This window comes from Macrobrachium nipponense, chromosome 6 (genome assembly GCF_015104395.2).
Source record: "Macrobrachium nipponense isolate FS-2020 chromosome 6, ASM1510439v2, whole genome shotgun sequence".
Classification (NCBI taxonomy): domain Eukaryota; kingdom Metazoa; phylum Arthropoda; class Malacostraca; order Decapoda; family Palaemonidae; genus Macrobrachium; species Macrobrachium nipponense.
The window spans coordinates 30,686,450-30,713,924 of NC_061108.1; the positions used below are offsets into that span (position 1 = coordinate 30,686,450).

Sequence of the window (27,475 nt, forward strand, 5' to 3'; positions counted from 1 at the left end):
CTATGTCTTCAACATCTTTAATGACAATGCCGTGTTCGTCTTTAGGCAAATTTAATTAGACGTCAGAAACATGACAAATTTTTTAATCAATCAGTATTTTTCATAGCTAACAAACCTTCGGTCTTAACAATAGGATAACCTTGCACCAGCTGGAAACCGGTTAAAAACAATCAAAGATTGTAAAGCAAGGAATCTGCAGCATCTGGTAACTCATACATATACAAGGTGGAAGCTTTGGGCGTTCTTTACTGGGCCTAGTCATGCAGTGGGCCTTGGAAGGGGCGTTTCTGAGTGTACTAAATAAGAGGAAACGTATGAAACCTGAGACAATATTTTGTCTAAAAACGTCTATGAAAACCTAATCATACAAAAACCAGGGTGTATGAAAACAGAGGTTCCACTGTATATTGTGAATTGACTGCATTTTTGGTGGAAGAGTTCATAACCAGTATGAGTATGTTGTCATCATATTATAAGTGATATTACTACAGTATGTGATGTTATGATTCATATTAATATTTTTAGAATTCAAGTAGCACTTTATAGATCATAACAATGTTCTTAGTGATATTAAGTTATTGCTATTTTACCAGGTTCAATTTTAAAGTTTATAATTTAAAAGGGAAAATATATTAAATCACTTTTTAACCACTTTTAATTAAAATAGATATTCTACACGTATGTATATAAATATTATAAAGAAATAATGAGAAATAAATAAGTCCACTGGTGTAACGAAACATAAAGATGAACAATTATCTCTTACCGTATGCAAAACACTTATATATCTAAGTAATAATCCAATAACCGTTAATCACCAATCCAGGAAGCACACTGGATAAAGAAAACTTTATTGTCAAAGTAAACAATATTCGGTCATCCAAGGACCATGAAACAAACAAACAATACTTAAATTACAATTAGTTACTCCCTCTAGTGACTGAAAATCATACATATTTAAGGATACACCATTAGTCATACCTTCTAGTGACAAAAAAGAAAATTAAATACAAAATATTAAAGAAATATACAATGGGAACCATAACATATTCCCCCACAAAAAGTCTTCATCACCATCTTGATGACTGAAAAAAAAGACTATTTAAACAATCTCCATCATACAGGATTCCGTGATAACATGTCTGCACATACATTGTCTCTTCCTTTAATATGATGTATTTAAAGATCATATTCTTGTAACATCAGCCACCATCTCATGAGTCTATGATTTTTCGTCCTCATTCTCTGTAAAAACGTTAGAGGCTGATGGTCCGTGTAGACATTGATAGTAAATGGAGAACAATGGAGATAAGCTGCAAATTTCTCCAATGCAACCAATAATCCAAAAGCTTCTTTTTCAACAGTCGCATAAGGTCGTTGATGAGGATATTTTGAGCTTCTGAGAAGCATACAATACTGGATGCAAGACTTCCATCTGTCACCCTTCCTGTAGCAGTACAGCTCCCGTTCCCAAGTCGCTGGCATCAACCTCAATTGAAAAGGGTTTCTTAAAATTTGGTGCCTGCAAAACTGGAGGTGTAGCTCCGTTAGAAGATAGTAATACTAATGTAATTAAGTATTCAAAGATGATTCCTTCCTTCGACGAAAACTCGCCTGATGAATTTTTTGCTTTATTTGAGAAGTTGGCAGATAGTTTAGAGCTACCTAAGGAAATATGGCCAATTCTTATTCAACCTGCTTTAAAGGGTAAAGGTCGATCTGCCTTTCTGGCTTTAACGTTAGAAGAAGGTAAAGATTATGATTTTATTAAGGAATCTATCTTGCGTGTTTACGAACTCACCCCGGAATATTACCGCTTAAAGTTCCGCAAATATCGTAAATTTGACAACCAGTCGTATGTTGAATATTCCCATAATATTGTGCGTATGCATGATAAATAAATAAGTCCACTGGTGTAACGAAACATAAAGATGAACAATTATCTCTTACCGTATGCAAAACACTTATATATCTAAGTAATAATCCAATAACTGTTAATCACCAATCCAGGAAGCACACTGGATAAAGAAAACTTTATTGTCAAAGTAAACAATATTCGGTCATCCAAGGACCATGAAACAAACAAACAATACTTAAATTACTATTAGTTACTCCCTCTAGTGACTGAAAATCATACATATTTAAGGATACACCATTAGTCATACCTTCTAGTGACTAAAAAGAAAATTAAATACAAAATATTAAAGAAATATACAATGGGAACCATAACAGTGACAACAGAGAAAGATGGATGGTGTTTGTATCTTGTCTTTTCTTCAGACAGGGTTGTAACTTTACTTTTAAGGTCATTCCTCTTCAAGGAGGTTTGCAGTTTCAGTAAAAAAAACCTTAAGGAAAAGGAAATTTTTCATCTTAGATTTCCAAAGCCTTTCAAGTCTTCCTCAGAGCATATGAAGATTTTTATTCTTGGAAACCCACTTGGAGAGGGTGAATCCATGCATTCTCTTTGGGGCTTATAGTTTTGTCAGTGGACAAAATCATAGAGGACTGAAGTTCCTACTGCTGTAGTATTAGCCAGAGAAAGTTAAAGGATGTTTTGATGAAGGTTACCTAAGTAGCAAACTTAAGTCCCACAGTACGTAACTAGTTTCATTCACAAATATTCATGTTAATGCCAGCTAATAATATCGGACTAGCATGATGTTTGATTAGACTCTCACCATTACCTCATAGCAACAAAATAATTGTATAGTCGGTGAGTGATGTAAAAGGGAGAATGCTAATTTGTGCTTAGAATATTAGAGAGCCTGCAATTCTGCTTTGGATTCTGTGCCTTTTCTCTATAATTTTTATGGCATTTGCCTAAATTGAAATATATGTATACATTGGTTTTTATTTTTGTTTACTATTATATTCATCAGAATTCTGTTGCTAAAGCTTTTATTCCTTTACATGAGAGATTTCTGGTCCATGGAACTTGCATAACAAATGTTTTTTTTTTTTTTAGATGCCCAAGTATTTATGTATGCACATGTTTTGAAAAAATTTAGTGTTGGTTTACTCTTTGACTACCTTTACTCTTTGGTTACCTGTACTCAACCAATCACATATGTTTGATAGGTTGCTTCGCAATGGAATTAATAGTTTGAATTATTTACAAGGGACTTCTTAGCCATAATTCATGTGAAGGATTTAGAGTCCTTGGTACTAATAATTAGTTAGGATAACTCAAAAAGGAAATGTGTTTCTTATCCACAGATTGTAAATGAGGCAGCTAAATATCGATACCGTTCAGGAAATATTTTCAACTGTGGAAAATTAACTATTAGAGCACCATGTGGTGCTGTTGGACATGGAGCCCTTTATCATTCACAGTCCCCTGAAGCTTACTTTGCTCACACACCTGGTTTAAAGGTAAGTGTTTCATGATGCCTGTGTATTTTCCCTAACATCTCCATACAGTTGACAGACTTTTAACTTATATAAGAAAACCCTACTACTATTAGCCAAATGCTGAAGTTCTACAGTGGAGAAGAGAATTCCTGAATTTTTTTGGGGGTTAGTGATTTTCTTGCCCCTAAAAATAGCTGCTATGGTGCTTATATATAGTTCTTACTTTGTCTAGCTTTTCTTTCAAGTTGTGGTTAATTGCTGTCTGCTTGTATTTCACAACTATCAAACTATTTAATTCTAGGTTTCAGCCATTGTACAGCATTGTATTTTATTAGAATTAAAGGTCACCTAATGGTGATGAAGTGAGTCTGAGGAAATTGGATATTTTCAGTGATAGTTTTGGTTTTCTTTCTGTATACTAAGTCTTCCCACCATTTGTGAAATGCTGGGTATATTTTTATTCAGTTGTTAAATACTAGGGGTAACTTTTTATCCTGCTCTCATGCTGTGTATAATTTGTGTACACATATGATCACATTCATTTTATATGCTTACAGAGGCAGCATAAACTGAAGAATTCTCAAGTTGTTCTTTCAAGTAACTATTCTGTGCTGCCAAGGGCAGTCTTCTTACCCATCACTCACTGAATGGCTCCATGGTGTTACAACAAAGCTAATCTATGAATGACATTAACTGTGTGTGTGTGTGTGTGAATACACACCAGAAAGAATAACTGGCAAATTCTTTAATCTACTGAATAACACAGCTTTTTCATATTGTGTAAGATTTTTGTTCATTATGAAAACAACAATCCTTTACTTGTTCTTTGCTGTGGGATTTCCCCATACCCCAAATGTCATAATCATCATCATCATACTACTGTACTTTTGTGTTGGCGTTTGCTTTGTTCATATGTGGAACAAACCTTCAGTCTTAACAATGGGAGTGCTTTCCAAGCATCAGTTAGTAACTGGTTAAAACAAGGAATCTGTGAGATCTGGCAACACCTGCGCATACAAGGTGATAGCTGGTCAGAGACCACGCATGGGACCTCGTGACGCTTCAGTCTTCTCCTTACCGCCTTGGGGAGTAGACACTTGTGCTTTGCTCTCCTTCCAAGCTGGTTGTTTTTTCCCCGTGTTCTGTTTTTCATTGTTTTGTGTGATTGTTTTAGTGTATTATGGCTTCCTCCGAGTCTTCACAGCCTCGTCAATACTTGCCGGGACATTCAGGGTTTTCCGTGCTCTGCTCAAGGTTTTTGGTGTCGTTGGCTATGGATCCGCATACGACTTGGAGTAGGTGCAGAGCAAAATTTTGTACAGTAACCAATCCCTGCCCGAAATGTCGTACCTGGCCTAAGTCACAGTGGAGGGTGTTTTATAGGAAGAGGGAACAGCACAGAGTTTCGACTCATCCTTTTTGGGAGGGATTTTCTTCACCTCGTCTGGTCAATTCGGCTGCTCCCTCTCCCTTGATCGCTCTTCCTGTGGCTAGTTCTGGTGTTCCCGTGTCACCTTCCTTTTCTTCCATTGATTCGTCGATGGGAGTACTGGAAGTGCCACAGGGTGATCTTATGTTCAATGTAGCCCCAAGTATCTTCCCGAGAGGGAGGAGGCTGCTTTGTCTAATTCCTTTGTTACAGATTCGGAGTCACTGAAAATAGCAGTGGGCTGCCCTCCTTGGATGGACGGTTGTCTCATTTCTTGGAGGCTCGTGTCCCCAGGCCCCCATCGCTCTCCCACCTCCCCCTGAATTCCTCTACGTTGGTTCTCATGTGCAGCCATCTTGTGGAGCCTCGCCTACAGTCCCTGGGTCATGCCATACCACTCCGCCAGTGAGGCCATCGACTAGCACTGGTCACAGAGATATTGTGACGTCACTCCCAGCATCTTCTCAGCCTGTGACGTCGATTGAAGTGACTGCTCATCCTCCTGTCTCTATGAGGTACTCGTTCTCTCTCGCTGAGCCATCCGAGGCGTTGTTTCAAGCGGTCTTCAAGAAGCTGGACACTGTTTTGGGAGAGAGGTTTTCTGCCTTCACTGTAAAGAAGACTGAACATAACCATAAGGTCTCTTCTCCACATCCTGTTCTAAGAGGTCTCGTAGGGAAGGAGATTTATCTAGGGAAGGAGATTTATCTCCTTCTTCATCACTCCCTCATCATTGTATCAGAAGGAGGATTAAGGAATTTGTGGTTTCAGCTTCTCTGAGCGGGGGGACCTTCTGCCTCTCACAACTGTCTCCCCTATGCACGTCTGTGTTCATGCAAGTGAGAAGGGTGCTTCGCCAGCTGCCCTGCAAGGTCATTCTTCCCATCGCCGGTTCGTGTTTGTGGGGTTGACACTGGAGCATGCGGAAGGGAGGCATCCTCGTCTTCGTTGCATGGTCGTGTCTCCCCAATGCGTGCTGGTAATGCATCATCTTCTCTTCATGACTGTGTATCTCCTCATGAACGTATTCGTGACAGTATGAGTGTCGAGTCTTCACCTTTTTCCATACACGGACGTGTTTCAGGCTTGCACATACATGCTGATGATTTTGGAGGTACTCCTTCTTTGTCTGTTCCGGTTCCAGTTCATCGGCGTAAGGACGATAAGGCGCCGATTAAAAGGTCGAAAGTTGTAGAGACAGGAGGGGTACAAGCTGTGTGTAAGGATTCGTCGCTTGACAAGACTGTGGTTGACAGTCAGGAACGTGAGGCTTCCCTGGCCCGTGGATGGATTCCTCGTTCTCCTGAAAGAAGTCTTAATTTTAGGAGTCAGCTGACTTCAAGTAGCTCTCTTCGGCAATGTTCTGTCTCGGGACCATGCTCGGTTGACGTCTCACGGACGTGTACTCATCTTGTCACGTCCACGTATGCTGTTCCTTCCGTGAATGCGTGCGTGTTTCGCCTGACATACATGTACGTAATCGTTTCAGCGACGGTGTACGTGGTTTTTCACACAAACCTGTACGCAGTTCGAGCCAGGACTGTGCACAAGTGTCGTTGCTTGATGATGCTCGGGAACCTTTGGTAGCTGGGTCTTCGAGTGTTAGAGACTTCTCTTCTAACAATAATGTCCAGAATGCTAGGCTCCTTAGGGAACCTTCATCAGTGTTGCGGCAAAAGGAGGACGATACTGCCAAGCCGCCGCCTTCATGTCATCAGTCACCGTTGTCAGAGCAGGAGGGTTAGAGTGAGTAGTGGTGTGCTTATTGGCTTACAAGATCATCAGCACAGATTTCTAGGGCAGTTGTGTGTAGGAGCCCAACCTTCATAGGGACAGCATCACAGGATAACATCTAGGGTGTCCTCCCAATGTCAGTGATCAGCTAGCTCTCCCAACAGCAACTCCCACCACAAGCAACCAACAACTTATTTGTGTGGGCATCGTCGCTTCTATATATGCTTGAGATGACCAATGACTTTCTTGTTTTCATGTTTCGGACGTAGACTGCTGGTCAGTTGTCTCCCATTCCTTCGGGGATCCAAATCCTACCATGTAGCTGGAAAAGAAATCATAGGTGGCCAGCTGTAAGTTCAAAGGAAGGATTTTACAATAGCAAAATCATTTACACTTGAGAGGCAATGGTCAGAAGGGGTGGAGAAACACGTGTGGTTCAGATCAGGTAGCAAGGGGGTCAAGTAAGGAAAAGGTGTGAAGAACTCTCTAGTGATTTCACTAATGACTTTGGAACACTTCTCAGGAGTGTTAGGATTTCTACTTAATTAAGCTCGTGGGGCAAATCCTCTTAACCCTTTAACGCCGATTGGACGTATTAAACGACGAAAATTGTCTGTCGGGTGCCGATTGGATGTATGGTACATCGACGAAAAAAGTTTTTTTAAAAATTCGCGGAAAAATAGTTATAGGCCTACTAGGCGAAAACTTTTGAATCACGCGCCTTGGGGGATGCTGGGAGCTCACGGATCAAGGTGTTGTTTTGTTTACAATCGTTACCCAGCCGCCCAAGCGCGAATTTCTTTCTTCTCGCACTAAAAAGCATCAGCGACACATCTCAGAAATTATTTCGTCACTTTGACATAATTTTTGCACCATTTTATATTAGCCGTTACATGGAGTATTATATATGAAAATGTGAAGAATTTCATGTAGAATACAACTAAAAACAACTCATGGTTGTAGCTTTTATCAGTTTTGAAATATTTTCATATAAATAACGATGTGCCAAAATTTCAACCTTCAGTCAACTTAGACTCTACTGAAATGGTCGAAAAACACAATTGTAAGCTAAAACTTTTATATTCTAGTAATATTCAATCATTTACCTTCATTTTGCAACAAATTGGAAGTCTCTGGCACAATATTTCGATTTATGGTGAATTTATGAAAAAAACTTTTTCCTTACATCCACGCAGTAACTCTTCCACAAAAATCTTAAATTTTTTCGTCCGATTGTCGTAATGTTTGTACCATTTTCAATAACCATTACATAAAGTTTTATATATGGAAATGTGTGCAATTTCATTTAGAATACAACTAAAAACAACCCATGGTTGTAGTTTTTATCAGTTTTGAAATATTTTCATATAAATAACGATAAGTGCCAAAATATCAACCTTCGGTCAACTTTGACTCAACCGAAATGGTCGAAAAACGCAATTGTAAGCTAAAACTCTTACATTCTAGTAATATTCAATCATTTACCTTTATTTTGCAACAAGTTGGAAGTCTCTAGCACAATATTTCTATTTATGGTGAATTTATGAAAACAAAATTTCTTTACGTCCGCGTGGTAACTCTTCCGAAAAAAAATCAGAAATTTTTTTCGTCCGATTGTCGTATTGTTTGGACCATTTTAAATTAGCCTTTACATAAATTTTTTATATATGAAAATGTATGCACAAATTTTATGTAGAATACATCTAAAAACAATCCATGGTTGTAGCTTTTATCAGTTTTTGAAATATTTTCATATAAATAACGATAAGTGCCAAAATTTCAACCTTCGGTCAACTTTGACTCTACCAAAATGGTAAAAAAACGCATTTGTTTCATGAAACTTACTGTCAGATATATATAGCTGATTTTCTGAAGTCCGACAGAATTTTAAAAACTTAGTACCCATTCCCCCCGCCGCTGGGAGGCGGGTATCAGGAACCATTCCCATTTTCTATTCATAATTTTTTTCTGTCGCTGGTGCTGAAAACACCTGTTTTCAGTACCTCCGTCTTAGGATTTTGGAAACTTCATTGCCGCTAAGTATCCTAATTGTCTTTTGATTTATTTACTTGAATTTGTGGGATTTGTGGCTAGGCATACGCTATCTTAAATTGATTTGAATTTGATTCATTTTTGCATAAAATATCTGAATCTAGTTAGGCTAGTTTCAGACGGGTTGTCTGCAAAGATAGGGTGTGGCTACCGAAAGCTTCGGTAGATCCGCACTTGGTATGTACGAGGGGTAGGGGTCTTGCTTCTTTGTTGAGATTTGTCATGTAAGGAGTGTGAGAACTTTGTCTAATTCCAGTAATGGAAGACGTATGATTGCGTACGTACGGCAATTAATCAGTAAACATGTCTAATTCCGTAAGGAAGACGTATGATTCGTATGTACGCAATTAATTCAGTAAACAAAGTCAGGGTAGTGAACCTGCTAACCTTCCTGTAGACTTTATTTTGCCTAACCCTGTAGTATGCCTACGGGCTATGAATCTGTTCTACGAGAGGTGCTCGCTCTCCTTCTATGCTGTGAAGTGCTACTTCTGGTAATTGTTACTCCTAACCCTGCAGTGTTGCCTTCGGGCCCTAAGCAAGTTGGTTAAGCAGTGTCTGTAGAGGAATTACCTTTCTCTGATACTCTTTCGATTCGTATCTTAGAATCGAAAGTGCTTGCTTTAGAGAGTAAAAGTGAAGTGCAGAAGTGGTTAACGAAGTGCAGTGATACCCCTTGTGTGGTGGGAGGGTGCGTCAGATCGGCCTCGTTCGCCTCTAGGGCCGGGGACCTCTGCTTGACTCCCAGGACCCGGGGAGGGAGCATGTCGAAAGCCTAAGGAGGGTTACAAGGAAACCCCCACCGATCTGGCGTGCCTTCGGCAGTTTCTGATGAAAATCCCCAGACTGCCAAAGTGCGTGCGCGTGCATTCGAATCCTGAAAGATTGCTTCTCGTCCTCCGAAGCGTCCTCCCCATGCAGGGGTTGGAGCTTTCGGAAGGACTCGCGCCTCTAAATAGAAAACGCTTTATAGAAGAGGACGCTTCACGTCCTCTCTCTCTCTCTCGTTATGCGTTTCAGTGAGAAGTAAGAAGGCGAAACGTCGCCTGAACTCTTGTCCGTCTTTCCACCGAGAAATACGTAAGAGAAGTCATAGTAGCAGGAAGCTTTTGAGAGCGGACGCCCGGGACGCTCGGATGGACTCCAGGCGCGCGCGGGTGGCACGCCAAGTGCGCGCCCAGTGGACGCCGATGCGCGCTCCAGTGGACGCCGAGCGCGCTCCAGTGGACGCCGAGCGCGTTCCAGTGGACGCCGAGCGCGAGCCAGTGGACGCCGAGCGTGCACCAGCGCACGCCAGGTGTGTCGCCTGGCTGAACGTTTCTGTTGAACTCTTCAAGCTCTTGTTTCAGATATGGGCCTAAAGAATGTTTACCTCTACCTCCGGTGATACCTTCTACCTACCTCACCTGCAAAGAATGTGAAGTAGGCAGTGCTTCGGAGGAAGTTTAAAGTGAACAGACAACTTCTTCTTCGAAACCCAGCAAGACATCGGGTTTCGTGAATTCAAGAGGTCTCTGTCAATTAATATTGCTTTCGCATAGGTGGATGGAGTTAAGGAAAGCTCAAGGGAAGATCTCGTTTGCTCTACCGCAACCTTTGCCATTCGGCCAATAAATTTAAGTTGCCACTACCGCAGTCAAGACTTTGCGATAAGGCAGTTACGGGTTATGTAAGGCTCGATGTCCTGCACGTCAGGACTCTCGGCAACGTTCAGTGGGATTCTTGCAAAGGCACTCATCAAAAGGACGCTCTTCAGGAAAGCGCAAGACAGACTTCCTTTGCCATACTGCCAATAAATTTTGAGCTTTAGCAGGCATTAGGTTGTGATACGGGAGAGGAAGCTGGTTGGAGAGTTTTCTTCCTCTTTCCCCAGGATAATTTTGCAAGCTTTTTTAGCCCATCTGAAAGGGTTTTTCAGATGATAGATTTTGTTAGTTTCTAGTCGGGACTACGCTGCCGAATTGAACATCGTCGTTCTACCTGCCGTAAGCCCAGTCTCTTAACAGGATTCTTGCCCCTTCCTCGTTTGAGACGGAATCGAAAAAAATTAAATGCTTGACTCCCTGGATTACGTTTTGTCAATTCAGTGACTTTCCCCCCATTGACAATATACTTTCGTTTTGTCAAGTAAGTGGGTATCCCCTCATTGACAAAATATCTCTTTGTCCCGTAAATGGGTTAGTTCTCATTGACAAACATCTCATTAACTTGATATTGCGTAAGCGAATAAGCTCTTATTGACAAGATTCGAAGAGCTCTCATTCGTCATTCGCAGACATCGTACAAGAAATAGACTTGTAGACTACGTCAATGAACGCTTATGTCCAGTAACATAAGAAGCTTGAGCTGACTGCTTCGATTCTCTTAAGTTTTGTTCATGACAAAACTTGCCTGTCGATATGTATTGTAGCTGTATTTCCGAATTCAGCTATATATGTCTGCCAGGTAAGTATGAACAAACTTTATTGTGATATAATTTCATATTTTGCCTTGCGTTATTTTACTTCTGGTTGGTTCAAGTCATATACGCTTGCTGTAGTTACCTCTTCGGATGGAACAACCGAGAGGTCTATTGTCTATTTTAAGGACATTTAATCGTTACTCCCTGCAGCCTTCCAGGAGTTTCCGATTTATCTTTTACCGTTGTATGGTAGTGTTCTGACGACACAAAACGCATCTATATATTTAGCGTTTTCTGTTTCGCTTAAATATACCAGCTTGAGAGTCTTTCGGCTCAAAAAAATAACGGGCCTATTTCTTCGTAGAATAGGGTAGCTGGCAACCCAGACATAAAGTTAAGAGACGACGTTCGTAAGCTGCTGGCTGCTGCTGTCACGCTGTGTCTGTCTTCCAGTCCAACCGAGCCAAGTAACAGATCGGGCGCTGTCATGCGCCGTAGGTTACGTCTCTCTCTCCTGCGGGATTGACTCTAACTGTATCTCTGTGCTGGCGGTTACGTCTCTCCTGCGGGATTGACTGACTAACTGTAACTCTGCCCTACAATCACGGACTTTAGCCTAAGATTGAGGGGATTTCTTACGTGAATGAATAAACGTGCATTCGTTTTGCCTTACTATGTTCAACAGAGTTTATCTCTTAATCCTTTCGGTGCTCGTTACCGCACGGTATAGAACTACGAGTCTACCGCAACATTGCACTTTTATATGCTCTCCTGCTTAGGCAAGCGCAGCCTTATTAGGGAAGTAAGCATACTCGGGGAGGGAATGGATGAGCTTGCTGGGGACCATTTCCTTCCTGAAGAAGTTTGTTTCCCCGAATAGACTGCAATTCAGACCACAGTTTTTTTTTTCCTACCGGGAAACTGAAATATTATTCAAGATCTAGGAATGATTCTGAACATCTCTCAGTGCGTTTATCACCTGAGTGATAGAAAGAAGGTGCCGGACATCTGGATAGGGTTTCAGATGTCCTGGATCTTAATCTGAAAGAAGTAAAAGCGATTTCGGTAGTCCTCCAGTCCTCGTAACGAGTTTTGGGAACCAGTGGTCCAGATCACTCTGATATTCCACAGCTCTCTCATATCTTAAGAAGTATCTTCTCTCGGTCCCTGTTCGAGTTTACGAGAAAGCCTATTATAACAACAGGCGTAGAATGTAACGATCCTCTAGAGGTTCGTTACCGGATTGCAAAAGTCCGTACGAATCGTCTCGATCGACGGCAGCAACTATTGACTTCCGAGTGGAATCTTTCTTTAGAAGTAAGTTGATTAGTTGTGGAGACTTTAGGGACGCCCTTTCATTCTTCTCTTCGATATGTTGAGGACGAAGAGGCTTCTTCTTCTCTGCTCCCTTATTCTCGATCCGGGATCGGTACTATTAAACGCCATCCTATGAATAATTGAACGGGGATGGATATTTAGTCTCTTTTCCCCTTTTTTCAATCGCTTAGGAAATGTAATAAGAGGATTTATGACGTCACAGGGAGCGACAAGACGCTGATCGCCCCATGTTTGGCCTTCAGGATCCTGGATTCACAGAGGTCACATACTTCCTAGTTCACTTTCCAAGGACCTTTTCCGAGAGTCGGTCTACTCTAACTCGAAAGGTACCTATAACCTCTCCGCTCTGAGTCTTGACTACGTTCAGGCTATCGAGATGTTGACAGGAATAAGATTACCGTCTTCCATTTCCGTCTGAAGAATGGGATAAGCTGGCAGTCACAACTATTAAAGAATACGCAAATATGTTGTTGACGGCCTTTGGGCTCAGGAGATTTGCGTCTGTCAAACAACAAAGCCCTTCACGATCTTTGAGTTCTGTGGAATCTCGAACCTCGCTCACCATCTACTTTTTGTCTCACCTGTTTTCTCGGAGTCAGACACTCGTGCGAGATCAGGCGACATATAGTAGCCCTGAGTTTCTTGTTGACGAAGTCGGTTGCGTTTATACACCCCCGATGATCGTGTAACATGAGACCAGGTTGGACTGTCAGGCATTCTTCCTTCGGGACTGAATCGCCTTTTTGCTCCTCGCTCCTTTCTCCTCACCTACCCCAGAAGCTCGAGTCAGAGTTGATTCGCTGACGACGTTGGGTTGCGTTGATACACCCCCAAGGTTTGCTTAGATTGAATCGCGCCCAGGCAGTCCAGACACTCATCCTTCAGCGAAGAATAGTGCCTTATGGTCTTCAGGGTACAGCCTTGCTGTCCTTGATTCGTCTGAACTGGTCAACTGGTCGGTCACCTGACTTTAGTACAGACGGACTGACTGCATGTCCAGATCGAAGCTTTCAATATGGAACTTAGACGTAGTCTGAAGTTCTTGATGTCAAAGCATTCGAACCTCTCCTACCTGTTAACTTCTTGCATGTGATCAGGAAGGCCTTCTTCTAACCACCCTAGATACGACAAAGAGGGTTAGTGAGATTTTAAGCCATCGTCACAAGTTTTGGCGTTTAGAGAACACAAGGCGGTGTGCTCTCTAACCCCTTCCGTTGTGGCCTAAGAATGGTAACCACCCCGTTTTGTCCTTGGGCCAGGAGCTTGGAAGCAAGGATGGCACAAGTTAGTGGGCAGGAGCCAGAGAGAGTCCTGTGCCCTGTCGGGTCTCTCAAGTTTTATCTACATAAAACTCAAGAAAGTCGAAGTCAATCAGGCAATCTGCAGTGTTCCGAAAAAGACCAGACTTGCCCATATCGAAGAACAGCCTGGCTTTAGTGTTAAGGAGTTCTTTCAAAAATGCTCCTTCATTGTGTTTGCACAAAGATTTGAAATCTTTTATCTGAATGCTCACGAGGTGAGGGCGCGGCCTCGGAAGCATTTCAACAGAGCATGGCACTCAGCAACATCCTGAGTACCATGTTTTAGCGAAGCAACTCTGTGTTCACTTCACACTCCCTGCGAGATGTGAAGATGGCATATGAGATCTGCTGCTCGCTAGGGCCATACGTGTCTGCAGACAATCTTGGGGGCAAGAAGTACACTCATCCTATCCTGTAGAAAATGGTTAGGAAGAGCTCTTAATTTAGTTGTGGAGTCGCCGACAATGGCGACTTCTTAACTCTTAAGCCTTAGTTAACACACCTTAACTTTGGCTAGGTTGGTCAGGTGGTGATATATATATTTATATATATATATATTTATTTTACTTCTTAGCCCTCATGGTATGGTCAATATGGTCTAGTCACGTCGTGGTCTCGACCCCTGTTGACAGATCATCTGGAGTGCACCAGCTATATAGGTCTCTACCTCGCTGGCAACTCTAGTAGCACAAGCAGACTTACGTGGCAGTAACCACGAAGCCAGCTATGCTAACAGTGGAACCAAGATGTAAATCATCTGCATGCATTTGTTTCCCAAAATCCTTCTATCTGTCCCTTCCCACCTCCAAAGGTGGGATTCAGCTATATATATATGCTGAACAGGTTAAGTTTCATGAACAAATAAAATGATATTGTTATGATACAATAAAGTTTGTTCATACTTACCTGGCAGATATATATAATCAAGTATACCCACACCTCCCCTCAGGGGACAGTGGAAATAAAAATTATGAATAGAAAATGGGAATGGTTCCTGATACCCACCGCCTCCCAGCGCGGCGGGAATGGGTACTAACCACCTGGCGACCACTGCGTGTGTCGGAAGTTTTTAAAATTCTGTCGACTTCAGAAAAATACAGCTATATATATATCTGCCAGGTAAGTATGAACAAACTTTATTGTATCATAACAATATCATATTGTAAGCTAAAACTATTACATTCTAGTAATATTCAATCATTTACCTTTATTTTGCAACAAATTGGAAGTCTCTAGCACAATATTTCGATTTATGGTGAATTTATGAAATAAACTTTTTCCTTACGTACGCGTGGTAACTTCCGAAAAAATCTGTAATTTTTTCGTCCGATTGTCGTAATGTTTGGACCATTTTAAATTAGCCGTTACATAAAGTTTTATATATGAAAATATGCACAATTTTATGTAGAATACAACCAAAAACAACCCATGGTTGTAGCTTTTATCAGTTTTGAAATATTTTCATATAAATAACGATAAATAGAAAAAATTCGACCTTCGGTCAACTTTAACTCGACCAAAATGGTCGAAAACTGCAATTGTAAGCTATAAAACTTACAGTCTAGTAATATTCAATCAATTACCTTCATTTTGCAACAAACGGGAAGTCTCTACCACAATATTTCTATTTATGGTGAATTTATGAAAATAGCTTTTTTTTTACGTCCGCACATTACGAATTCATGCATAATTTTGTGATAATATTTTCTCTGTGTTGCCTTAATCGTTTTACAATGTGTTATATACCAAAATGATTGCAATTTAGTGTACAATACAACAACAAAAATTAACTCGTTAGCTTTAACCGTTTTGCTCACAGCGCGATTTGTATACAATTATATCTGAAATTTTTTTTGCGCTGTCATATATCCCAATACTTATATATGATGATATTTTTTTTCATTTTTGATGGCTGCATACTAAGCATCAGGCAATGACAAAAAAGGAGCCAAAAATGAACTCTTAATCTTGAAAACTAAGCGTGCTGTGATTTAAAAAAAAACATTTTTTCCGCTTCGGCACTCACTCGCAAATGCCGCCGGCGTACGGGAGACGTTTTTAAAATATCGCTTCGGGGTTTAAGGGTTAAATGACTTTTGTGGGTTGATGTCTGAATTACTTTATTCTCAACATTTGCGAGAAAATGTGATGATCCAAAGCGACTGGCTTTAAAAACAATATGGGACATGTTCTATTTACTTTCTTTATTTATTCAACTTTTCTTTAGCTACATCCTTGTTTTAAGATTTAAGGATAAGCATCAGCCAACTCACAAAGTGACATCTGTAACAATATGTATCCTTTAGTCATTCAATTGTTCCTAGTTCCAAGCAGATTTCCAGTACAATTTTATTTTAAAATTTTTTGGATACTGGTAAGGGACGGCCTTTGGCCTGGTGTTGAAAATTAGTTTACTAAGAGATAGACACTCATCCCATTGCTCTTTTAGAGAAAAATTATTTTCATGAGAGATAAACATTCATTCCATTGCTCTTTTGGCTTACAGTCACCACCCTACTTACAAACATTCACAGATACGAACTGACAGGGTCACAAGTTCAAATTTTTCTCTGCACACCTATCTTGTGCTAATAAGAATTTTTACAAAATACCGGACACAGGGAAGGAGAAGAACGTGATCCTTTAACTTCTTCCTTGATTATCCCAAGTATTCTCATGATTAACTAACTATGCTGTTCTTCATACAACTGCAAGAATATTTGTTCATATTCATAAAATCTTCCTACTTATTTTTGTCTTTCTGATTTAACTCATTCTGTGGTGAATTCCCAGTTTCTATATATCCTCTCGATTCCCATTTTATAAATTTCCTTTCCCCACAGGAAATGTATAGTATGTATGAATTTTTACAAAATACCGGACACAGGGAAGGAGAAGAACGTGATCCTTTAACTTCTTCCTTGATTATCCCAAGTATTCTCATGATTAACTAACTATGCTGTTCTTCATACAACTGCAAGAATATTTGTTCATATTCATAAAATCTTCCTACTTATTTCTGTCTTTCTGATTTAACTCATTCTGTGGTGAATTCCCCCCACCCGTTTCCACTATATATCCTCTCGATTCCCATTTTATAAATTTCCTTTCCCCACAGGAAATGTATAGTATGTATGTTTGTCAAAAGATAGCGTTGTGCATTGTTTACTTTTGAACACAAATTTTATATTCTTTTTACCTTTCTAGCATCTGAATTATTCTTTATAATACTGTATGATTTAAAATGCAGTAAAATAATACTGTATAATCTATGACCTTTGAGTTAACTTAGGAATGTAAACAGCAACAAAACTTGAACACAACTTACGAACAATTTAAGGTGCAAATGGCCATCTGGAACGTATCTTGTTCGTAAGTAGCATGGTTTCCTTACTTCAGAAACAGAATTTATGCAGTAATGTTGTGTTATTTTGCCAGTTATGTATTGGTATCCCAGATTGAAGAGATATCACTTCACTTAATACTAGTCACAGTTATAAATTACCAACAGTTTTGTTACTTTTGAATAGTCTACTTTCTCAGTCAGCAGTTGGTTAGATATATATACAGGCAGTCCCCTGGTTATCGGCAGGGTTTCCATTCCAATGGCTTGATGATAACCGAAGATCAGTATGTATTAGCGCCATTACTCTATTATCGGCATTAGTAACCAGAAAGCGGCACATTTCGGTGCTGAAAATCCGTGGTTTTCAGTGCTAGACAAGTGCCACAACCAGATCACTGATAACTGGGGACTCCTGCATATATTTTTTTTTTAATTTTTGATTACAGTACAGTATATTAAAGTATTTGTAAGGTTTTAAAGTTAGCTGTTATCTTCAACTTGAAGTTTATGGGTCATTGCAGTAAATAAATTATTATTTGAAGTACTACTCTGTATTAAAAGAGATGTTAAAGTTTGATAGCCTTTGCAGATTGTTGTAAAGTTTGATAGCCTTTGCAGATTGTTGTAAAGTTTGATATCCCTTGCAGATTGTTGTTCCCAGGGGTCCTATCAAAGCTAAGGGACTTTTGTTATCATGCATTCGAGACAATAACCCCTGCCTGTTTTTAGAGCCCAAAGTGCTCTATCGTGCTGCAGTTGAGATGGTCCCCACAAAAGAGTACACACTACCTTTGTCTTCAGCTGACATTTTGGATGAAGGTAATTACTTTTTCCTATTGAAATTGAAATTTAAGTTTAGTTAATACAGTAGGGGGAAACACCGCCTTGGATCCACCGTCAGCAGGTGGATCATCATTATTCACTCTATATTTAATTGATGAAACAAGAATACAATTACATCTTTAAACATACCATTCAAAAGATTTAGGTTTCGTCAACATAATGCGATATATGAAAGTGCCATACGAACTAAAATAAGCATGTGAGGTCTTTGAAAAATATGTTTTCAAGGCAGTTTTTAAATTCAATATGGTGCTGACCAACAGAAGTGCCGTTCGTAACCAACATTGATGCCACGTCCTTCCCAGTGCTCATTTGAACAGTATAAGCATATATATGTAATGTTTATTGATCTTACTCAAGATTGCAGTTATAATCAGCACAATAAAACAACATTTTGTTGTCTGTATTAGTGAAAGTATGAAACTTCTTATTCCTGGGGTCATGGTTTGAACTGAAATTTATTTTTACCTTGAAATTGGTGGTTTTATCCTTTTTGCCATCACAACTGAAAGTCCACAGTGCTTATTTGATTGTAATTATACACATTTTGGTCTTAATTCACTCCAAATTGCACTTGAACTACGTTGCTGTTCCTGGCTCCTAAGGGCTCACTCCACAAACAGTTGAGGGCAGCACATGGCTACACTGTTTATGAGGTGCAAAGCTTTATTCCCATAATTGTTTACCTTACTCATTATTTAGTTTAACTTTACTTTGCTACTTCAAAATGTTTATTTTAATTCTTGTCCATTCCTTTTTTACAACCAAATTAACCCCGAAAAATTACAGATATTTCTAAAGTAGATAGGAGCAGACGACGGCAAAATTTCATCGTTGCCAATTTAGTGGAGCTTCACACATACGCTGATGCATTTACAAACTGTTTCCGTGAATTCTAGTTGTCATAGTAATGCAATAATGATAAAATTGTTCTAAATTGTATATATACTACCAATAGATATGCTAATTTCACTTATTTCCCAAGATTTGTATAAGTCTTATACCCAGTTTGGAGGGTAAACACATACCAATTGACAATACTGATAAACAATAGAAGAGTGCGAACAATGGCGTAGCTACTGTTCACAGCGACTGTTGATATTTGAGTCAGGAATCTAGTTACTTTTTCAACAACTAATATTTTCAAATTAATAATCATGAATATGTAAAAAATTTATGCAATTCATGACCTTATACTGCTGTTAAACTATTTATTTAAATAATTATTTAGTGCACGCTTCTTTCTACCGAAAAAGCGTCAAGTGTCCTTGGATCCCTCATGGGCGTCGTCATTGTTGACGATTGTTGTGAAGAAAGTGCCCCAGTGTCTATGGGTAAAAGTGGTGTGCAGAATTAGCACATGGAAGGGAAAGTTTATTGACACAAGTGACTCCGCAAACATTGAGATGGCGTCAATCTTCTACATTTTTGGTGTTATAAGTAAAAATTTCAAAAGCGTCGTGGAGGTATGTTTGCGCTGCGCATGGCTAGACTTTCATTAACCTCTGTTTAATCTTATAATAGGACCTAATTTCTAACTTTGGAGAAAATACTTACTTCGAAAGGATAGTAGAGGTCTGAAGCTGTTGCTCTCACCACCGATGTCAGGACGTGTTAAAGTACTTTTTCAGAGGGTAGATCCACACGCGGTGAAAGCTGGATCAGCTAGTCCAGTCGGTTGTTTCCCCTGTATGTTAACCCTTAAATGCCGACTGGACTTATTGTATGTCGACTAAAATTGTCTGTCGGGTGCCAAGTTGACGTACGGTATGTCGACTACAAAATGTTTTTTTAAATATTCGCAGAAAAATAGTTATAGGCCTAGTTTGCGAAAGATTTTAAATCACGCTCCTTGAGGGATGCTGGGAGTTGACAGATCACACTGTTGTTTTGTTTACAACCGTTACCCAGCTGAGCATCCGCGAATTTCTTTCTTCTCACACTACAAAGCATCAGCGACGCATCTCAGAAATTCTTTCGTCACTTTGTCGTAATTTTTGCACTGTTTTATATTAACCGTTACGTAGAGTTTTATATATGAAAATATGTGCAATTTCATTTAGAATACAACAAAAAACAACCAGTGGTTGTAGCTCTTATAAATTTTGAAATATTTTCATATAAATCATGATAAGTGCCAAAATTTCAACCTTCGTTCAACTTTGACTCGACTGAAATGGTATGGTCGAAAAATGCAATTGTAAGCTAAAACTCTTATATTCTAGTAATATTCAATAATTTAACTTCATTTTGCAACAAATTGGAAGTCTCTAGCACAATATTTTGATTTATGGTGAATTTTTGAATAAACTTTTTCCTTACGTCCGCACGGTAACTCGGCCAAAAATCTCAGAAATTCTTTCTTCACTTTGTCGTAATTTTTGCACCGTTTCATATTAGCCATTTCATAAAGTTTTATATATGAAAATGTGCACAATTTCATGTAAAATACAACAAAAACAACCCATGGTTGTAGCTTTTATCGGGTTTGAAATATTTTCATATAAATCACGTTAAGTGCCAAAATTTCCACCTTTGGTCAACTTTGACTTGACTGAAATGGTAAAAAAACGCAATTATAAGCTAAAACTCTTACATTCTAGTAATATTCAGTTATTTACCTTCATTTTGCAACAAATTGGAAGTCTCTAGCACAAAATTTCAATTTATGGTGAATTTTTATAAAAAACTTTTTCCTTACGTCCGCGTGCGGTAACTCGGCCGAAAATCTCAGAAATTCTTTCATCACTTTGTCATAATTTTTGCACCGTTTTATATTAGCCATAACATAAAGTTTTATATATGAAAATGTGTGCAATTTCATGTAGAATAAAAAAATAACTTGGTTGTAGCTTTTATCATATGAATCACGATGTGCCAAAATTTCAACCTTCAGTCAACTTTGACTCAACCGAAATGGTCGAAAAATGCAATTGTAAGCTAAAACTCTTACATTCTAGTAACATTCAATCATTTACCTTCATTTTGCAACAAACACGAAGTCTCTAGCACAATATTTCGATTTATGGTGAGTTTTTAAAAGAAACTTTTTTTTTTTTTTTTTTTTTTTTTTTTTTTTACATCGCGCATTACGAAATGTTAAGACCGAAGAAGGTTGTTAGTTATGAAAAATACAAATTAATTACTAATTTGGTATTTTGTGATAATATTTTCTCTGTGTTCCTTTGATCGTTTTGCATTTAGTGTACAATACAACGAAAAAAATAACTCATTAGCTTAACCGTTTCGCTCACAGCGCAATTTGTTTACAATTATATATGAAAATTTTTTTTGCACTGTCATATATTTCAATATTTATATAAGATAATGATTTTTTTTTCCATTTCTGATGGTTGCATACTAACTTCAGGCAATGACAAAAAAAGGAGCCAAAAATGAACTCTTAATCTTAAAAACTAAGCGTGCTGGGATTTTTTAAAACTTTTTTTTCCGCTCAGCACTAACTCCTGAATGCCGCCGCATACGGCAGACACTTTTTGTAAATAGAGGCTCGGCGTTCAATGTTTCCGCTGCTACTGCAGAAAAATTTTAAAGATTCCAAGGACTTTAGGTAGTGACGTTTAAAGACTGTCGGAGATTTCCATCCAGTATACTTTTTAAGATCCTCAAAGTTCATATGTTGAAAGTAGTTAATTGAGGTGGCTACTCCTCTGATGTCATGTGCTTTAGGAAATGAATCAGGATTGGCTTGTTTAATGAAGTAAAGGATCTGTTTTACCGATAAAGTACAGGGGGTCCTCGAGTTACGACGTTGATCCGTTCTTACGATGCATCGTAACACGAATTTCAGCGTAAGTCGGAACATTGAAAAATACCACATGATTTAATGTAAATACCTATCAATAACAACGAGAGAACAATTCCTTACCTTTATTAGTTTGATTGGCTTGCACACTGGAGAGGAAGCTGCGGTGCTGGAGAGACTGGGGGAGGTTAGTGAAGAGAAAAGAACCTCCAGAAGTTGCTGGAGATGCTGAGGCAGATGATTCTTGAGGTGAGGCAGAACATACCTAGTACTGGAGATGCTGAGGCAGGTGATTCTTGAGGTGAGGCAGAACATACTAGTGAAGATGTTGCAGGTGAGTCTTTAGGTGAGGCAGAACCTACAGAAGGTGCTGGAGATACTGGGGCAGGTGAGTCTGGGTTAGCAGAACATTCAGAAGGTGCTGGATTAGCAGAGGCAGCTGAGTAGAGGGTACAGGATCTTCTGCAGCCTCTTACCATTCTTAAAATACTGCTCCAGGTTAGTTGAACAGAGAGAGACACCTTTTCATCCAAGATCTCCTTGTACAACTGCATCAAATCCATGGACGCCTCTGGAAACCCTAGTGAACCTGTCCAAGTTGGGATCCTGAGCCTCAAAAGTTGACAACGCTTGCTGCAACTCTGCAAAACCTCTTATCAAGTCCTGCCTTGTGAAAGCCTTAGGCTCTGGGGTGGGTGCTTCTTCTTCTTCCTCTATTATCTGCTTCTCCAGTTGTATCAGGTCCTCAGCAGATAACTCCTCGCCATGAGGACTCCGCAGCTCTGTAACAATCATCAACCTCCATCTCCAAATTGATTTCCTTACTCAGGGCAACAACGTTCTTGACAACTAGCTGAACTGTGTCCTCAAACCCAACCATGGAAATCATTCACAAATTGAGGACAAATTTTCTTCCAGACACCATTCATGTTTGTTTGCTTAACCTCCTCCCAGGAATTAGCAATGTTCTTTACAGCATCAAGGATGTTGTAGGATTTCCAAAAGTCCTTCAGAGTCAAGTCCTTCTTGGTTTCAGTTGCCTGTAAAGCCATAGCAATTGTCCTTCGTAGGTAGTAGGCCTTGAACGAAGCAATCACTCCTTGGTCCAATAGGCTGTAAAAGGGCCGTGGTATTAGGTGGAAGGTAAACCACCTTGACATTAGGGTTGAAGTCTCCCAGCTGGGCAGGGTGTCAGGGCATTGTCCAGCACTAGCAACACCTTAAAGGGGATACCCTTGGAGGCGCAATACCGCTCCACACTTGGAACAAAATGGTTTACGAACCAGTCCTCAAACACTGCAAGTGTCACCCATGCCTTCTTGTTGGACTTCCAAATTACTGTAGTTGACCCTTCCAAATGCCTTGAGTGCCCTTGGATTTTCAGCCTGATACACCAACAAGGGCTTCAGTTTGAGTCGCCAGCAGCATTACCCCAAGAAGTAAAGTTAGCCTCTCCTTGCTGGCTTTATGACCGGGTGCTGACTTCTCCTCCTTGGCGATGTAAGTGCGGTTAGGCATACGCTTCCAAAACAAAAACCTGTCTCGTCTACGTTAAACACTTGCTGAGCAGAATAACCCCCCTCCTTAATTATCTCAGACAACGCTTTAGGAAATTCACTCGCTGCTTTTCTCATCCCACTAGCAGCTTCACCTTGCAATTTAAGGTTTATGGTAATTGGCCCGAGCCTTAAATCGCATAAACCAACCCCTACTAGCCACAAACTATTCACTTTCACTTCCCTCCCCCTTTTCTTTTTTTTTTTTTCTTTTTTCAACGCTTCAAACAATCTTTTCGCCTTCTCCTGAATCACCATAAGGCTGACTGGGATACGCCGTTGATTTTGGTCTTCCAACCAAAGCACCAATAACCTTTCCATTTCAATTATTAGACCACTACGCTGCTTAGTTATCACTGTCGCTTTCATAGGAGCAGATCCTTTCACATGTTCAACGATGCGCTCTTTATCTTTGATAATGGTAGCAACGGTTGAACGGCTAAGGCCAAGCGAGCGGCCAATGTTTTGTTGGCGTTTCTCCCTTCTCGGATCGCTTTATAATGTCCACTTTAATTCCATGGTGATGGCCTTTCTTTTCTTCGATGCACTACCATCAGAAGAGTCCGCCTTGCGCTTGGGAGCCATAACAAAGAGCAAAAAGTTACAAAACGATACAACACGAGGGAGAGAGAGGCAGTGTAAACAACCAAAATGGCGTATGGGCGAGGACTGAGCGTAGCGAAGCGACGCCGTCCTCTCCCCCACAAAGCGTATTCTTCCGCCGTGCGCCTGGAACTAGTTCGCGTTTGTTTACGTTGCTTACGACGCTAAACCGCGTAAGACGGAACGACGCAAAATATTATTTTTTATATTTTTATGGGGGCGCGTTCGTAACCACGAAACATCGTAAGTCGAGACCAGCGTAACCCGAGGACTTACTGTACCACCTTTTTCTCTCATAAAGAGAGAACCTGAGGATCTTTGAGGATGTGCGAGATAGAAAGGCTCTTAAAGTTGATACTGGCAGAGAGAAGGATCTTGCGGAAGTGGGATGACTTTCCCAAGGAGCCCACCTGCAAGAGGATCCTCATTTTTAGCCAAAAAACTACGATCCGGAGCAAGCAAGAACTTCTCCGAGGGGAGGAATTCCACATGACCCGCATCTCTGGATAGAGCCGACAGTTCTGAAATTCTAGCTCCTGAATGCTAGGCTTAATAAGAATAACGTCTTTCCTAAGAAGCATTATGCATGTACAAGACGAGTTGTCAGTATCTGAAGGCTAGTTTGAGGACATCATTTAAGAACCATGAGGACTGCAGTAGGCCTTTGAGAAGGTCTAAGTCTAGCACAGGCTTTAGGAATAGACGTAAAGTAAGATTCTGTTTAGGTCTATCTGGAACCCAACTGGAAGATCTTCCTCAAAGCCGATTTATGAGTAGTAATAGTGCTAGCTGCTAAACCTTTTCAAACAAGGACCTGAAAAAGGATATAGCTAATTAACTGTCCAATGGTTGTAGTGTTTGATTCTTTCAGGAAGGATGCTAATTTTTTAACAGCTGAGTCATATTGTCTAATAGTTGACTCTCTCTTATCTGATTCTAGGAAGAGGATGTTTTTGTGGATCAATGTTAGCATCTTTGTTAGCCGCAAACTTCATGAAGTCCATAAAGTTAGGGTCTGAAGAATTCCTGAGGAAGCGAACACAGTCCTCATTTGTACTGATTGTGACAGCTTGGGATTGGGAATCCGTTGAGGTCGGAGACCCAATTCCAGAAGCAGAGGATACCATTGTTTCTCTTGGGCCAGTCTGGAGCAATCAGAGCTACTAGTCCCTTGAAAGTCCTCAGCTTGCTCAAAACTTTCAGAAGAAGATTCACTGGAGGAAAGACATAAATTTTCCTCCACTGATTCCAATCTAACGACAGGGCGTCGTGCATAAGCCAGAGGGTCCAGGTTGGGGGCCACATAGCAAGGGAGCTTGTGGGTTTGTTTGTGAAGCGAAGAGATCCACTTGGAGACATGGGACTCTCCGGCATATCCACTGGAATGACTGTCGTCCAGGGACCATTCTGATTCCAGAGGGACCGACCGGGACAAAGCGTCTGCTATCACATTTCTTACCCCGCCAGTAGTGAGTGGCGGACAGATGCCATTTGTGTTTGTCTGCTAGAGCAAAGATGGCTATCATGACATGGTTCACATGTTTGGATTTGGACCCTCCTCTGTTGATGCAATGAACTACCATCTGCACGTCCAAAACTAGTCTTAGATGAGACTTTTTCGGGGGAAGAAGTCTCTTCAGGGTAAGAAATACTGCCATTGCTTCCAAGACGTTTATGTGGAGCTGGCGGAATTGAACTGACCAAGTCCCCTGAACTTGTTTGAATTGAGAATATCCCCCCCACCCCCACCCGGACAGGGAGGCATCCGTGTAAATGGTTAACACTGGAAGGGGATATTGAAGGGGTACTAGTTTGGCCAGGTTCTTCACTTTTGTCCATGGACGGAGCTGATTGCGAAGGATCTGTGGAATTACTGACAACTTGTCTCAAGATTTGGCGTTTGCTCTCGATCGCCAAACTCGGTTTATATCTTTCAGCCTTGCTTTCAGGAGGATGTCTGTCACTGAGGCAAACTGAAGAGAACCTAGGATTCTTTCCTGGTTTCTCCTTGATGTCTGTTTGCATTTGAGAAATTGTTTCACAGACTTGGCTATTTCTTTCCGTTTGACCACCGGAATTGACAGATTGTGGGAAGACAAATCCCATTGGATTCCTAGCACTGAAAACGTGACTCTGGAGTAAGTCTGGATTTCGTCTTGTTTATCTGGAAACCCCAGATGTTCCAGAAAATTGAACTACCTTTTTCGTGGCTTTGAGACATTCCTCGACTGTTGGTGCCCAGATCAACCAATCGTCGAGGTATGCTGCTACCATTATCCCATGAGTTCTCAATTGTTGAACCACCACTTCTGCTATTTCGTGAATACCCTGGGGGCTACATTCAGACTGAAGGGCATCACTTTGAATGAGAACGTCTGATTTCCTAGTTTGAAGCCTAGGAATGGGCGGAAGTGCCTGGCTATAGGGATATGATAGTATGCGTCTGTAAGATCGATGGAGCATGTGACGGCTCCACGGGGAAGTAAGGTCCTTACTTGCGAGATGGTAAGCATTTGAACTTGTCGCAACGAATGAAAGAGTTTAGCCTTGACAAGTCTAAGATTACCCTTCTTTTTGTTGAGCCTTTCTTTGGCACGCTGAAATAAGCGACCTTGAAATTTTAGATGCTTGACTCTCGCAATAGCTCCTTTCTGAAGGAGTTCCCTCGCGTAATCTGTCAATTCCTTTGATGGTTCTTGATAAAAAATGATTTGAATTGGAGGGGGAGGGGGATCTTTTGATCCAACTCCAACCCAATCCTTGGACACGATGCTCTGTGCCCATTTGCTGAACCCCCACCTGTGACGGAAGAGGGACAGCCTCCCTCCTACCTGGGGAGCCTCACTGTTGTTGGGCGGGTTGACCTCCGCGCCCTCCTCTGAACTGCCTTCCCCTTGCCGCTCTTCCTGTGCCACGCTGGCGAAAGTGGCCTCTGGCTCTGCTACCTCTCGAAAGCCTATTAAACAAAAGGGAGGGTAAGCCTGACCTTCATACATAGGTTGAAGGCCGCGAGACTGCGTAGGAGGTTGAGGGTTTGCGACTGAGGGGACAAACAGGAGAGGGTTGGGCCTGTTTTGAGGTTGATGGTTGTCCTGTTGGGTAACTGGGACGGCCTGAACGAACTGCTGTTGCTGCTGATGTTTCTGGTAAGGCTGGAACCTTTTACCAGACTTCTTGAGTTTCTTACCAGCAGCAGGGGCGGATTCTTGTTTCATCTTAGAGGAGATGCCCCACCTAGTCTAAGGGCTCTGGTTGAGCCTAGCAGCCTCATGGTGCACCTCATTCACAGCGGACTCTGGGAAGAGGTCCGAACCCCCCACATGCTGGAAGCCAGGAGTCTATTAGGTTCGTGCCTAATAGTGCACTCCTGCAGAACGTGCTTTCGGCAGTTCCTCCTAGCTTGGAAGAAGTCGAAAGCATCCGTCCTGAACTGTTTGGAGCTGAGAACTTGGCCAGAATCTTGAATAGCGGTTCTGTGCCATACGATAGTGCCGCCATTTCGGAGGATCAACGTAGCCTGTTGATTTGCCGCCGGGGAAGATCTGAACGGCCAGCTTCTTATCTAAGATGTACGGCTGGCCCTTGGCGGCGTTCTTCCCGAAGCCGCCCCCACCCACCCAAGCCTTCAGGGTTGCTAGGGCGACTTCCTTCACGGCGGCAGCCTGAAAGAGAAGGGCGAAATGAAGCTTTCTAGTGGCGGGGACGGGGTTTAACAAGCTTATGACAAAGTGTTATTAGTAATACGATAAAGA

General features: G+C 40.9%; 1 protein-coding gene across 1 annotated transcript in view; it reads left to right on the forward strand.

The window, feature by feature from the left end:
- LOC135216770 (2-oxoisovalerate dehydrogenase subunit beta, mitochondrial-like) overlaps positions 1 to 27,475 on the forward strand; it is a 47,470-nt gene that overhangs the window by 14,260 nt on the left and 5,735 nt on the right. Inside the window, exons 4-5 of the mRNA XM_064252245.1 lie at positions 3,220 to 3,375; positions 17,603 to 17,774. Of these exons, the coding sequence (XP_064108315.1) occupies positions 3,220 to 3,375; positions 17,603 to 17,774 (328 nt within the window). The remainder of the gene's footprint in view (positions 1 to 3,219; positions 3,376 to 17,602; positions 17,775 to 27,475) is intronic.